This window comes from Arachis hypogaea, chromosome 17 (assembly GCF_003086295.3).
Source record: "Arachis hypogaea cultivar Tifrunner chromosome 17, arahy.Tifrunner.gnm2.J5K5, whole genome shotgun sequence".
Taxonomy (NCBI): Eukaryota; Viridiplantae; Streptophyta; class Magnoliopsida; order Fabales; family Fabaceae; genus Arachis; species Arachis hypogaea.
In genome coordinates this window covers 38,225,492-38,240,498 of record NC_092052.1, presented here as the reverse complement: position 1 = coordinate 38,240,498, position 15,007 = coordinate 38,225,492, and the positions used below count along the sequence as shown (strand labels likewise).

General features: G+C 35.9%; 1 protein-coding gene across 1 annotated transcript; it reads left to right on the top strand.

The window, feature by feature from the left end:
* The first annotated feature begins 2,801 nt into the window (after window positions 1-2,801).
* LOC112763174 (uncharacterized) lies at window positions 2,802-3,943 on the top strand. Its single transcript, XM_025808911.1, has 3 exons — window positions 2,802-3,159; window positions 3,232-3,444; window positions 3,525-3,943. Exons 1-3 carry the CDS (start codon window positions 2,802-2,804, stop codon window positions 3,941-3,943), a joined length of 990 nt encoding a protein of 329 aa, XP_025664696.1.
* Window positions 3,944-15,007: the final 11,064 nt, after the last annotated feature.

Below are 15,007 nucleotides of genomic sequence, written 5' to 3'. Positions count from 1 at the left end.
CCAAAAATTAGAGCAGCAAGCCCTTACTAACACAACACTGTCTTTCTCAAAACAAACATTAAATAATAAGTCATGAGACTAAATCAAAAGTCATATTTGAGCCATGTTCCATTTCTTTGTGCCATTGGGGTGTAGGGGACATCATCCAATTGTCTTTACAAACAACATGTGATTTGTGCTATGCATTCATCCAATTTAGTACTGTCTAAGCATCAAATCTTACACCAGTTTCACAAAATAGATAGAACAAAAGTAATAATAATAAATATACAAGATTGTAACACTAACCTTGGATTTTGGTTGAGTGGTTTAAAGAAATATGCCATATTTTAAGAACATTAAACAAATTTAGATACAACAATAACAACAAAACCTTCTCATACTAGATAGGTTGGTCCCTAATTTTCAGATGCAAATGGAAAAATAATATATTGGTCAAGCTTTTCACAGACATACGTTCAGTACAGTTTCCTGATGATTGATAGTGTTAAGGAGTGAAAATAGTGAAAGAGATAGTTATTTATGTAAGAAGGTTCAGTATTAATCTAGAATTAAACCTGGAAATAGCATTTCTTGTCTAACATAGTAATTTGATTAATATAGGACACTGAAAAGGATTCATTTAAGGATGAGGGATTTGAACATATTTTAAAGATACTCAAAGGTACCAAGATTACTACAGAATTTATTCACACTAAAACAATTGTTGAAAATATGACAATTTTAGTGCTTGAAACTCTCTCGCACTCTAATACTATATATAATATGGGCTTTAGAGAATAAGTAATGACTTGCCCCTAATATTTACATCCACTAGCAGAAAAAGACGGGTAAAAGAAAAAGGAAAGTCCCAGTTAGCCCACTTACTTCTTTCCTTCGAGCCTCATTAAGAGCATCTTGCTTTTCCTTTTCAAGTTGAACTTCAACATCATCAAGCAATTTCTTCACACCCAGTGTTTTGAAATGGCGGTTATGGCGGCACCATAACGGTATGGCGTGGCGGGTTTTGACCCTGCCGCCATTCACCGGACGCCGCGATGGGGTTATAACGGGGGGCGCCATGGCGGCCGTAATTGCGGTGGCGCCATGGCGGGACGCAATGCATATGGCAGAAATAGCGGGCTGTTTTGGGTTTTCCAGAAAAAATTGAGGGTAGTTTGGGTAATTTAATAAACCTAGGTCAGATCCCACTAACCACTAACCCTAATTTTCAGCCCCTCACTCATAACTCCCTCCTCTGCCTCTTGTTCAAAAAAAATTCCCTCTCTTCGTCTCTGTGCTCTCATCTCTGCGAACCAGATTTCTTCACCAGCCCTCATCCATCACCACCGTCCGTCGCGCCGTTCGTCGCGCCACCCAATGCGCCGCCCGTCTCTGTTCTCTCAACACTGCTGCTCATCACCTTTTGACACTGCTGGTTCGTGCCCCTTCTTTTCTGCTAGTCTGCTCCTATCTTTTTCTTTCCTCTCTTCCCTGCTACCCATTCTTTCTGCCCATTCTTTCTCAATAATCAGTGACAGTGTTAAACTTCTCCTCCTCTATTTTTTTGCATTCAGTATACAATGTCCACTTCTAGACAAGTCCTTGATTCTAATGCTCCTACCCCTGCCTCTGCTGGTCCCACTGTTGGTGCTGCCCCTGTTGGTCCTGCTCCCGCTGCAGCTGTCCGCTCTAATAGAGTTGACCCAGGCTGGAAATATATTAGTACAGTAGAAGAAGGAAATACCAATGACACCGTATGTACTTTTTGTGGAAAAATTATGAAAGGAGGCATCACACGGGCAAAAGAGCACTTAATGATCAAGCCTGGAAACGTTGCTGGATGTAAAATGGTTCCAAAAGATGTTATTGCTGAATTATGGGAGTATTACCATAAAAAAAATCGAGGAAGACAAAGTGCCACCCCGGAAAGCACCGAAGAACAGAGTGTCAATGCTAGGAAACTTGACTTAGAGAGTTTGGGGTTTGGATTGTCGGAGGAAGATGCTCAAGAGATTGATGAACCTTATAATCCAGCTCCAATGGCAGCAGCTAGAGGGGGTGCAAGTAGTGCTAGAGGGGGTGCAACTAGCATGAGAGGTCCAATGGACTTGTTTGTTAGAAAACCTGAAACTGCCATTGCAAGAAGCAAAAGAGAGAAATTGAGGCAATAGAACATCAAGGAAGCATGTAATAAGGAAGCAGTTCGTAGAGTTCATCGATACATAGCACGGTGGTTCTACCAAGCTGGGATTCCATTGAACCCGGTAAAGTTGAAGAGTTTTCAAGAAATATTGTGGGCTGTTGGAAGCTTTGGTCCCAATTTACCTGCTCCCAGTTATCATGCTCTAAGGGTTCCACTGCTTAATGAGGAGTTGGATTACACCAAAGGATTGTTGAAGGTCATAAAGAGCAATGGGAAAAGTATGGTTGCTCTATTATGTCAGATGCTTGTACGGATAAAAGGCAAAGGAGCATTATTAATTTTCTTGTAAACTCTCCAGCTGGGACAATGTTTTTGAATTCTATTGATGCTTCTGATTATGTGAAAACTGGTAGAAATTATTTGAGCATCTTGATGATGTTATTGAGAAAATTGGTGAGCACAACGTTGTTCAAGTTGTAACTGATAATGGGAGTAATTATGTTCTTGTTGGTAAGTTGCTGATGGAGAAAAGGCCAAATTTGTTTTAGACTCCTTGTGCTGCCCATTGTTTGGATTTGATGCTTGAGGACATTGGGAAGTTACCATTAATTCAAAAAACCATAAAAGGGCCATTTCATTGGTTAGCTTCACTTATAGTCACTCTAGCACGTTAGCTATGTTGAGACACTTCACAAATGGCAAGGAGTTGGTAAGGCATGTAGTCACCCGATTTGCCACTTCATTTCTCTCTTTGGAAAGGCTTTATGAGGAGAAAGGAAATTTGAGAAGAATGTTCACCTCGGATGAATGGGCAAAGAATAAGTTGTCAAAGGAGGCAAAGGGGAGGGAGGCAACAAAGATTGTTATCATGCCCTCTTTTTGGAATCATGTCAAGTACACCCTTAAGATCATGGGCCCTCTTGTTCGGGTGCTTAGACTTGTTGATGGAGAGACGAAGCCACCAATGGGATATATTTATGAAGCAATGGAGAAGGCAAAGGAATGCATCATGAAAACATTTCTTAATGATGAGAGCAAGTACAATGATGTTTTTAAAATCATTGACAACTGATGGAATTGCCAACTTCATCGTCCATTGCATGCAGCCGGTCATTTTCTAAATCCCGAGTTGTTTTATGACAACCCTCGGATTGAGCTGGATTTAGAAGTTACAAAGGGGTGGTTTGAGTGCATCACTAGATTGGTGCCAAGTCAAGCTGTGCAGCAGAAGATATTGGAGGAGCAAGCACTATACAAGGCCGGCTATGGACTTTTTGGATTAGATTTTGCAAAATCTCAAAGGAAAAAGATTTCACCCGGTAAGATTGTTATAAATTTTACAAAGCTTTATAAATTTAGTTTGGTTAAAGGCTTAGACAAATTTATTTTAATTTTATAGCATTTTGGTGGCGGACATATGGGCATGAAGCTCCAAACATGCGAGACCTTGCTATCAAGATCTTGAGCTTGACTTGTAGTGCTTCTGGATGTGAGCACAATTGGAGTATATTTGAGCACATTCATACTAAGAAAAGAAATAGGCTTGATCATGAAAGGATGGAGAGTTTGGTCTTCATAAAGTATAACCAACAACTCATCGAGAGGTACAACCTCAAAGATGAAGTTGACCCTATTGCACTCAATGATATTGATGAGTGTAATGAGTGGTTAGTGGGAGAAATTGGGACTGCCACCTTTCGAGAAGATAGTGTGGATGATGATGCTGATTTCGTTCATCAAGATGACAACACTTTGAGTTGGAACCTTGTTTTTGAAGCAATGGGAGGACATGATCCTACAACAAATACTAGAAGATAACAAAATAGGAAAAGAAAAGAACCTACAACTGCAAGAGGTGGTGCAAAAGGTGGACCAAGTGGGTCTAAGGCTTCAAAAAAAGGAAAAGGAAAGGCAGTAATTGTGGAAGAGGAAGAACCAGAATTTGAAGATGAAGAGGATTCTGAAAATGAAGAAGAACAAGAAGAGGAGATTCAATTCAATGATACCGAATCAGAGGATGATGAGGGGGCAGAGAGACATGATAATAATCATGTTAATTTGGATGAATTTGATGAGAGTTAGAATCTAGATGGTCTATAGTTTTTATGTTGTGTCTTCTATTTTATGGCTTGCTTATGACTTTTGAGTTATGAACTTATGATTTGAACTTGATGTTATGTTTATTTGCTAAATTTGCTACTATATTTGCTATATTAATTGGATATTTTATAACTAGAAAGTTGCTTATATAGATAGATTTTATAGTTTATTATATTTGCAATTTTTCTGCATATTTTTTTGTACATATATGTGTATTTTTTAGGTAATCCGCCATTTTTGCCATTTTCTGCAACGCCATCCACTATAACTTTATGGCGGATTTTTGGCTCACCGCCATGAGCCGCCATCCGCAATCAAAAATTATGTTCACACCCTACGCTATGCGCCTTTCTTTTTCCAATCTAACTTCCTCTGAATCAAGCTTCTCCTCAACATTTTTTCGAATTGCTTCTTCGATTCTTCTTGCAGTCTCTTTTTCCAATATTTTCAATTCCTCCTCGTGTTGACGCCTACCAGCAAATGCAAATATTAAGAAGATAAATAAATGTTCTTTGATGGAAAAGAACACAATCAATTTTTTAATTTAAGATATACACATAGTATTAATAAAGAGAGATAAATAATACAAACAGAATGGACAATAAGAGATCCTCCTTGCAGAAACAAGAACTAACAATGGAGATAAATAAAATAAAAATCAAAATAACTTTGCTTGTATTGCTACCCAAACAGGGTCACAACCACACACTGGTTGGCAATAGAGTTGCCTCAGTTATCTCAAAAGAAAATTTATGTTCTAAAAAAATAGATAAGCAGTTAAGCACAATAGAAAGAAGGAAACTATTACTAACAGTTTAGATTTGTTTTTAACAATTAATTAGAGTAATCAACCACTTAACTGTATTCATGGAATTGATTCAGTTGACTTTAATAAGATTTTCTCAATATTGAGTTCGTTAAAAATTCTGCTTCTTTTATGTAAGAGTAGAAAAACCTGTTAGAACCAATTGAAGCAATCTCATGGACAAAATTAAGCTATTGAATACTTCAATTAATTAAAAACAAATTTAAAGCACAAGGCATGTACACAGAAACTCAGAACAATATGCAAATCAGAACAGAAACTCAGTCAACATTCAACACCTTTCTTGCTCATGTTCACAAACATCACCACTTTCAGAGAATACCCAACAACCAATCAAGCCCTAACTAAGCAACAGAAAATATCCAACAACTAATCAAGCCCTAACTAAGCAACAGAAAATCAGAGAAGAAAAACACTTACCACAGATGACAACCCACAAACGGCGGATGCAGTGAAGCAGCAGCAGCAAAGCAGAAGCAGCAAAGCACAACCCAGTGAAGCAGAAGCAGTGAAGCAGAACAGGGGAGAAGCAGCGAAGCAGAAGACGCAAGGACGCCGCGGAGAATGGAGAAGCACTGAAGCCGCGGAGAGGGGAGAAGCAGCAACGTCGCGAAGAGGAGAAACTCAGCGACGCCGAGAAGGAGGAGGCAGCGACGATTTTGAGAAGGATGCAGTGACGATGATGGCACGACGATGGTGAGTTTCGATTTAGGGCTTCCTGGTGACTTGCGATGATGGTGCGATTTCGGGCTTTCTGGTGAACTGCGGTTCGATGACGTCTCTGATTCTGAAGGTGTGGGTTGGGGCGGTGGAGGGAGGAAGAGTAGCGTTCTTCGCCCTTGGTTTCGAAGAGAAGAGGAAGAGCGCGCGTCTGTTCTGCTTTCTTATATGCTTAGTGAGAAAATAAACAATAAATATATAATATATTTATTCTAAAATTATTTTAATTTTATTTTTTATATTAATATTTGTTATATATTTATAATAAAAATAAATAATATTTATTATAAATTTTTTTAACGTTATGTTTTTAAAATATAATATCTTTTATATATCTATAATAATAATATATAATATTTATTATAATTTATTTTAATTTTAATTTTTTAAAATAATATTTATTATTTATTTATAACAATAGTTTTTGAGTATTTTATAAATTCAGTATTTATAGAAAAAATATTTTAAATTCATATAATTATCTGAAATTATTTTTATTGGTATTATTTAATTTATATAATTATTTAAATAATATTAGAAAATGGTTGTTTCATAAACAATTGTTGTAATGGTTGTAAAACCGTTCTTTAAAATAGTCAAAGAGAACGTTTTTATTTTGTTACTATAGTGTAATGAAAAAATGTACTTCAAGAGCAACACTGCAAAAACTGTTGTCTAAAATCATCTAATAGAACGATTTTAAAGTGTAGCATTTTGGCAACGGTTTTAATGCTTTTCTTTTGTACAATTCTTTAAACAATAAAAAAAACCGTTGCTTAAAAATAATTCATGGTAACAGTTATAAAACCGTTCTTTAAAATAGTCAAAGAGAACGGTTTTAATTTGTTGCTATAAAATAATGACAAATTGAATTCAACAGTAACACTACAAAAAATCGTTGTCTAAAACTATCTAAGAGAACAGTTTTAAGGCGTTGCAAAATTTGGCGTTGCTAAAGGCCATATTTGTTGTAGTGTATACTGTTCTGCCCACCTGAGGAAGAGACCATCAAGAATTACAGGAGGCTACTTCGCTGCTTTGAGCTGATGTCAGGTTTAAGCATCAATTTTGATAAATCTAGGTTGATTTCTATTAATTGTGAAGAGCAGTGGGTACAACGGATGTGTAGTGTACTGGGTTGTAAGGCAGCCTCTCTTCCAATCAAATATCTGGGTATTTCACTAGGAGCAAATCCGAGGCTGGCAAAGACTTGGAAGCCAATAATAGACAAAGTGGAGGAAAAACTTAGTCTCTGAAAAGCCAAGGCTCTCAATAAGGCCGGAAAGTTGGTTCTCATCAAATCTGTGTTGAATAGCCTTCCGATTTACTACTTGAGCTTGTATAAGATGCCTAAAGGTGTTGCAGAGAAACTGATCTCTTTGCAGAGAATATTTCTATGGAGCAAGGAGGATGGGAGGAACGGTATGGCTCTGGTTAAGTGGGATGTAGTGCAGGCTCCTAAAAAATTAGGCGGTTTAGGAGTTGGGGATGCTATGATACGCAATACATCTCTAGTGTTTAAGTGGTGGTGGCGCTTTTCTAAGGAGGAATGTCCATTGTGGAAAAATGTGGTATGCTCATGTAATAACCTGAATCCAAATAAGTTTCTGTCCAGCCAAGACCTGCCTATTAGGGGGTCCGTGGAAGGATATCTGTCAACTACAGTGCATGGATCAACAAGTTAGGCAGAAGTTAATCACAGGGCTGTCTGTGGAGGTTGGCGATAGGAGATGTACGAGATTCTAGGAGGACGTCTGGCTTATTGGAGGCTCTTTAAAATATCGTTTTCCAAGACTATTCTCGATTTCAAACCAAAGGCACTACACCAAATTGGCCAAATAACTACACTTAATTTGTGACCCTTATTTTAAGGGTCTCTATTAATCAACATTGTGACACTTATACTCTTTATGTTTAAACTGTCATTGACTCTATGTCTCTCTCACTCTTTTTCTTTGTTTTTTTTTTCTAATTTTCTATTTTTTCTAAAACTGTATTCACCTTTTCACTACTATTTCAGATGAGATGAGAAACAGAGAAAGTCACGTAACAACCTTCACCACGCTATAGTTCGCCGTTCGTCGTTCGTCGTCATGATTCGCGTTGGACGTTCACCGTTCTCTATTTACCGTTCGCTGTACACTGTGGCGGTTCGCATTCGCTGTTCACCGTTCGCTGTCCCCCTCGTCGTCTTTTCTCTTCCCCTCGAGTGCGAACCCTAATTCCTTATCCAGCGACTTTTTCTTCTCTTCCAACCTCAATACTAAATACTAATTGTGAGTATTTAATTGTTCTTCTACTATAATTTTTACCCCTGCAATTTCTTTGTTGTTGCATAATGTTTTTTGTGCTAAAGTTGTTGCAATTGTTTGATCTTGGTGCTCTATTTTTTTGCAATTTATCATAATGATTATATCCTCATGTTCATATTTGCTATTTTCTTTGAATTCTCTTATTTCTTTTTTCCGCACTCAACATGTTCGATGAAATACTTCAACTAGATTTCTTTGAATTCTCTCTTTATTATTTCTTCTCTTGACTTCTTTGATATTTTTGTGCCTTGATAACATCATGAATTGGTTAGTACTCTTCTTGAATGATGCAAATTGCTACACTAGAAATGGAAAAGCTAATTAGCTAAAAATGCTAATTGGAATAAAATATAAGTAAACTATCTTAAGCTCTAAGAAATTATAAGCCATACTAGGCACTGAATTTAGAAAATTAAAGGTGTTGAATTCTTTTTCTATTCACAACATATTAAAAGCATTTGAACATATTAAAAGTATTTGAATGGTAGTTAAAACTCAAATTTTTCGGCCAAATGTTATAATTCCCAAAGCCATCAATTTTAGTTGTCACGCCACCTTTAGGGTGATAATGTGAAAAAGGCAGCAAGGCAACTCAGGGCATGCCTTTCATGGAGAGACACCATTGTCACTAGTATGGTATATGCATTTTCAGTTACTTTTTGAATCATCCACTTCTCTTTTTGTTAGTTTTTCTTGCTTTATTGAATATGTTTTTTATTGTTCATTTCACCCGTTAACTAGCTAGTGTGACTTAGATTCATTTGACCATTATTTTACTAGAGTAAGAAAGATAGGTAATACTTTACTCTTATTGAGGAAACTGACGACCAGATCACTACCTCTTGAAATTTTCACTCACATTATCTCACTGTATTTATAGTTCTGTATTTATACTACAAAACGTACAATTCCTTTAGTTCCCTTGCAGCACCTTATAGCTCCTTTATCAATTTACAATGAAGTGACGTGTATTTTGTTGTGCTCTCTCAAATATTGATCATTTGCATTAGATTGCAGATGGACGGTTTGGCCAAGACTGATGAGCTTGTTTTTATTTTGGCGGCAACAAATCTTCCCTGGAATTAGATGCAACCATAACCACTTCCAACCGCAACCAAAAGAAGTCCTCCAAGTTCGCATCAATGTAGCAACACAACTTGAAGTTTTAATCAAACAAGAAGATTTACTAGAATTCAAAAAATTATAGGAGTTGCTGAAATTCAAAAATTATTCCCTTCTTTCCACCTTGAAAAATAGGTATTGTTAAATACCCTGAGAAAATTAATATTGAAAAAGAAATAGAATATAAAACTGATCAAAGGATTTTGAAAAGAATACAACTTATGAAGCGCTGAGCTAGGTGGGAGGTATGAATTGAGCCTTAACTGATCAAAGGATTTTGATTCTAATATAATATGCATATGAATCACTTATATTCATTAATTTTATAATCCCTTGTGCAGATCAGTAACTTTGACTACCTAATGCAACTTAATACACTGGCTGGGCGTAGTTATAATGATATAACACAGGTGATCTTTTTCCCTTGTTTCTTAACCAGTAATTATTTCTTTTCTTAATTTATTAATTTTTATCTTATATGAAATTGTTATTTAAATGAAATTGACTTGTCAATATCATTTTGGTGAATCGGTAAAAGTAGAATTGACTTGTCAATATCATTTGAAAGCTGGTTGAGTTTTATTAAATCTATGTTAATCATGTCAACTGTATATGTACTTATATCCTGATATAATTTTTGAAATATGGTTCCTATGTTTACTTTACATAAGCCACAGAGACGACCTCTACAGCTAAGTGAGCAAGGCCAAGTCCTTGAGATTGCCATTGAACCCGCTGCAAATGTTATTCTAGATCTTAAGGACAGCCTAAATGATTGGGTCAGTAAAGTTGGTGATGGTGACTGTGGATCAACTGAGTCCTGTCCTCAAAATTGTCTATTATAGCTGTTGAAGTATCATGTGAATTACTTGATTTATATGGTTCAACTTCTGCAGATGTATAGAGGCACAAAAGCCATTCTGGAGGACATCAAAAAGTAAGTCTACGTCCTATTTGGTTAGGTATATCTTTGTTTGTACTCTTAGGGACAAGTTACTGCAAAAGCAATTGCCAATTTGAATTGTAATCACACTCTGACCTGAACTGCTATTTTTTGTTCACAGCTATCCTCTAAATGATGCTGCAGAAACTGTCAATGAAATTGGATCAACAATTCGAAGAGCCATGGGAGGAAGCAGGAACAAGTGGGATCATGTATTATGCTATACTTATGCCATTGTTGAAGTTTAACTAATTATGCTGCTTGAGTATTGCTTTCAAGAAACTTTCTCTTTTCAGATATACAATTTTCTGCAAGGCAGCATATACACAGCTGAAACCAAGCTCTGGTTCTGTTGTCACGCCAAAACAATGTGGGAACTCCAATATGGCTACCATTAATTTCAGAGTTAACTTTTCTTTTGCCCTTTTTTTACTGGCAATCCCTCATGAGTTGTTTGATTTTCAAGGGATGAGGCACTTGCATTGCTGCTGTTAGCAAATATTGGGGGTGCTACTGCTGGTTAGAGAACCCCGCCTTTCAAAAGAGAATGTTTTTATCTTTTCTCTGATAATTAATGCAGCCTATTGGTGCATTGAACCCAGACCGTCTGAAAAAATTTCAAGAGAGATATGCTAGCTTTAACGACCCAGTCATCCCCAAATTCCGTTACGGATCACACTACTCCAGTGCAGGAACAGTGGGTTCCCCTCTATTTTCCGCTTCCTTTTTCAATAGAAAATTAAAAAAATAACAAATTTAACTCATAGATATATTAACTTAGGTCATGCTTTGTTGATATCTTGATGTAGAATTGGTGTGTCTATTTTACTGCTGTGATAAATTTTAAAATTAGTTTATATTCATAGCACAACATAAACCACTATGAGTCTATGATAATGTTGACATTCAAACTACAATAGCAATAGAAGCAATTTCTTATTTTGTACACAATGTTCTCGAGTATGGTTGATTCTTAGTTGCTTGTTTTGCAAAGTTAATGGTTATTATCTTCTTTTCAGGTTCTGTATTATCTTGTTAGGGTTGAACCATTCACTACCCTTGCAATCAAACTTCAAGGTGGAAAATTTGATCATGCAAATCGGATGTTCTCAGATGTTTCTACTACTTGGAATGGAGTCCTTGAGGACATGAGTGATGTGAAGGAATTGGTAAGTCTATCAACTTTAATGACAAACTGATTGATTTGTACCTTTTGCACTCTTCTCTCATCTTGTGCATTTTTTTTGGGCCTATTTATGACAACCTATTAGCTTCTCGAGCTATTTTACCTCCCTGCACTACGCCAAATTAACTACATAGCTACACTTATTTTGTGACTTTTATTTTAAGCGTCTCTATTTAATAATATTGTGACACTTATGGATTTAATTTTTTAACCGTCATTATTCTACCTTAGTAGTTTAGTCTATATCTCTTATCCTCCTCCGTTTATACATCTACTGTAAACTTCTATTCCTTCCACAGCCATTTGAAGATGAGAAGATAAGCGAAGCAAAGAGAAGAGAAGAGAAGAGAAAGTAACGCCACAACCTTCACTAGTTCGCATTCACTGGTCGCCCATGGTTCGCCGGTCGCTAGTTACCGTCGCTCGCTGGTTGCCATTCGCCGGTCGCCGTTCGCTGTCCCCGCGTCGTTCCTTCCCTTCCTCTCTTTTACGAATGCGAACCCTAATATCCCCTTCCAGCGACTTTTTCTTCTCTTCAAACTCAACACTGATAGTGAGTATTTGAATGTTCTTCTGCTTTTTTCTCCTGCAATTTTTCTGTTTTTGCTTAGTGTTTGTTGTGCTGAAGGTTGTTGCAATTGTTTGTTCTTGGTGCTCTGTTTTGCTATAATTATCATAATGATTATATGCTCATATTGATATTTGCAATTTTTACTTTGAAATCTTTTGTTTCTTTTTAATTTTACTAGCACTCAACATGTTCGATGAAATGCTTTAACTAGATTTCTTTGAATGCTCAATTTCTTATTTCTTCTCTTGATTTCTTTGACGTTTTTCTGCGACATCATGATCTGGTTAGTGCTCTTCTTGAATTATGCAAATTGCTACTTTAGAGATGGAAAAGCTAATTAAATTAGCCGAACTTTACTCTGGGATTTTACCTTTCTATCTTGGATTATTGGTGTTAAAAATCTATCAATTCAACCATATCCACTTCAGTCTTTAGGTAAATTGATCTTATCCATAATTAAAATTTCAAGACATTTAACTTATACACTCATAGTATCTAATAAAGTGATTGAAGCTCATGTATTGAGAACTGTGATGATCAACAATCTTCAATTTCAGGTCTTCATGATGTTAAAATTAGAATTAAAGCTATTGGTATTTATGAAAGTGATGTTTCATTACTATAACGTAAGAGCCTGAAAGTTCTTATTATTCAGATAAATATTTTTATTAGTTGATGTACTATTGTAGTGTTAGACTTATGTGAGATCCTTATGTATCTTCTTCAACAGAGTAAGTAAAATTTTCACAAAAATGAGGAGAACTTTTGGTACAAGTGACTGCTCGTTGCTTTGATTGATTCTTCAGTAGATGCTCCTATCAAACATCAAGTGAATCCGTGAGCTTCACATGTAAGTTTGTTTGAAGAACTTTTAACTTTTTCCTTTTTGTTAGCATAAGCTTGATGGAGATAAATGAGTTGGGCTGTTTAATTGTTAGGCATTTTGACATTTTCCAAAGGAAAAAATAATGCAAATTCGGATAAATGAGCTGGGCTCTTTAACTGTTAGCATAAGTCTTCAATGAAATCAAACCCTCTTAGAGTAAGGTTTGAAGGTGCTTCCTTTTCAGCTTGATTGTTCTTTGTTGACGCCACAAGCACTGATCCATCACACCCTTGAACACAATCCGCTACATTATATTAATGCATTATTCAAATACAAATAAGAACAATGATAGATGAAGAAAGTTCATACATACCCTTACAAAACAATCATGGAAGGGAACTCTTAAGAGTGTCGTTGCAAGTGATGGAACCTTATGGATATGCTCATTAACATAGTGCGAAATGATTTTTTCTGCATTTGGGCAACTTTTGGAATAGAAACCAAGTTCCAATTGAGCATGTGTTGCTCCAATTAATGCTATTAGGCCAAGGATCCAAACCTTCATGTAGCTATGGCTTCCCATTTTCGTGTACTTGATGAAAATGTAACTATAAAGATAGATATTTAATAAACGGAAGATTATTGTTCTGTTTTAATTAAGTTGTTTCTTGCAAGTTCCCTCTCTCTATTGGTTTATATATATAGTGCACTTAACTCTTCAGTTTGAGTAATTGAGTCACATATTGAATGAAATTTTGAAATGGTATATTCTGCTAGCTATCTTACATGTGCTAAGGTAATGCCTCATGTTCCTTCATCAATCTTTTCAAGTAATAATAATAATAATCTTAACTGTCCAATAATATATAAATTATAAAGCAGAGCAACCTTTTTTTTTAAATTCTATTAGTCAATCATATTTTATATGAATTTTTTTGCATTATTTTTTATGGCATAATTATACATGATGTCTGAATGCATTGCACCTTTTTTGTTTCAGATATTAAACACTTGGGATAAGACAGCTAGTCCTTGGATTGGATAGAGTTCCTTTTTGAAGGATCATGACAGCATATGACATGGATCCAAATGAAAGGGAAAATGGTATGCATGACATTGATGTTTATGGTTCCTCTTCTGGGTCAGGAGAGATTCTAGTTATTAGTGATGATATGTGGCATACGTTGGAAATAATGGATGAGTCTTCTCTTGACGGTGAAGTAAGCAAAAGATTAAACCAGGTGGTCCTAATTCCTGCAAGTTTAGCCTTTTAGTGCAGCCAAATTCTGCTGTATTTAATATCATTGGATCTCTTCTTTCTATAATTTCTTATATATGTAATACTTAGTGATGTATTCTTTATATGTGAGTGTAGCTATAGAATTCCAATTTGGATATTAATACAAATGTCTCTTCTTTGTACTTGCAGCATATTCCTAAAACTAGTGAAAATTTTTCATCATATGATGAAGAAGTATCAGATCACCAAAGGCTACTAGACGACATGTCTTGGTTTATTTATGATTTATAATTTTTTTAGTCTAAGTTGTTTTTTAGGTAAAAAGTAGAAGGCATATCTAACAGTCCTATATACTTGTCGGGATATCTTGCCAGCCAAAGTAAGGTTACTTGATAGACAAAGAGTTCAAGTAAGTGCAGTCTTTGTACCATTTGATATCACATATTACGCTAATAGTGTAGTGAAGTGCTTGATTATATTTCTGTTCTTGATGGTTTCAGTGTAATGGGATACACGCTACTTTTGAGCTTGATTGAGTACAAGACTCTTGGATAGGGCCAATGAAGTTCTACCATCCATTTCTAAAGAGCATCACAACAAGTACTACCTCATTAATAGCACATCACTTCTTGCCCACTTTGTTATGGTATTCTTAACACTGAATTATTGTTATTGTTATTGATTGATGTTCTTTCATGATACAAGTGTATAGTCTCATATTTTGCAGTTTTACTCCTCTTCTTAATGTAGAGGGCGTATTATTCTACTTTCTAAATTAGGAGTTCAGTTCTAAAGCTTGGTTCTAAAATGTCATATATGTGTCCTAGTTAAAATTATATACTTGTTTTTATGGTAGTGTGGCTCGATTCCTGAAATCACGAGGCATGATAGAGGATGCCCTTGAAGTAGCTACTGACCCTGACTATAGGTTTGATCTAGCCATGCAGCTTGGGAGATTAGAGGTTGCAAAGGTAAGTTAAAAAAATTTCATATGCCAGAAAGGAAATAGCCTTTGACTTATAAAAGTTTTATAATG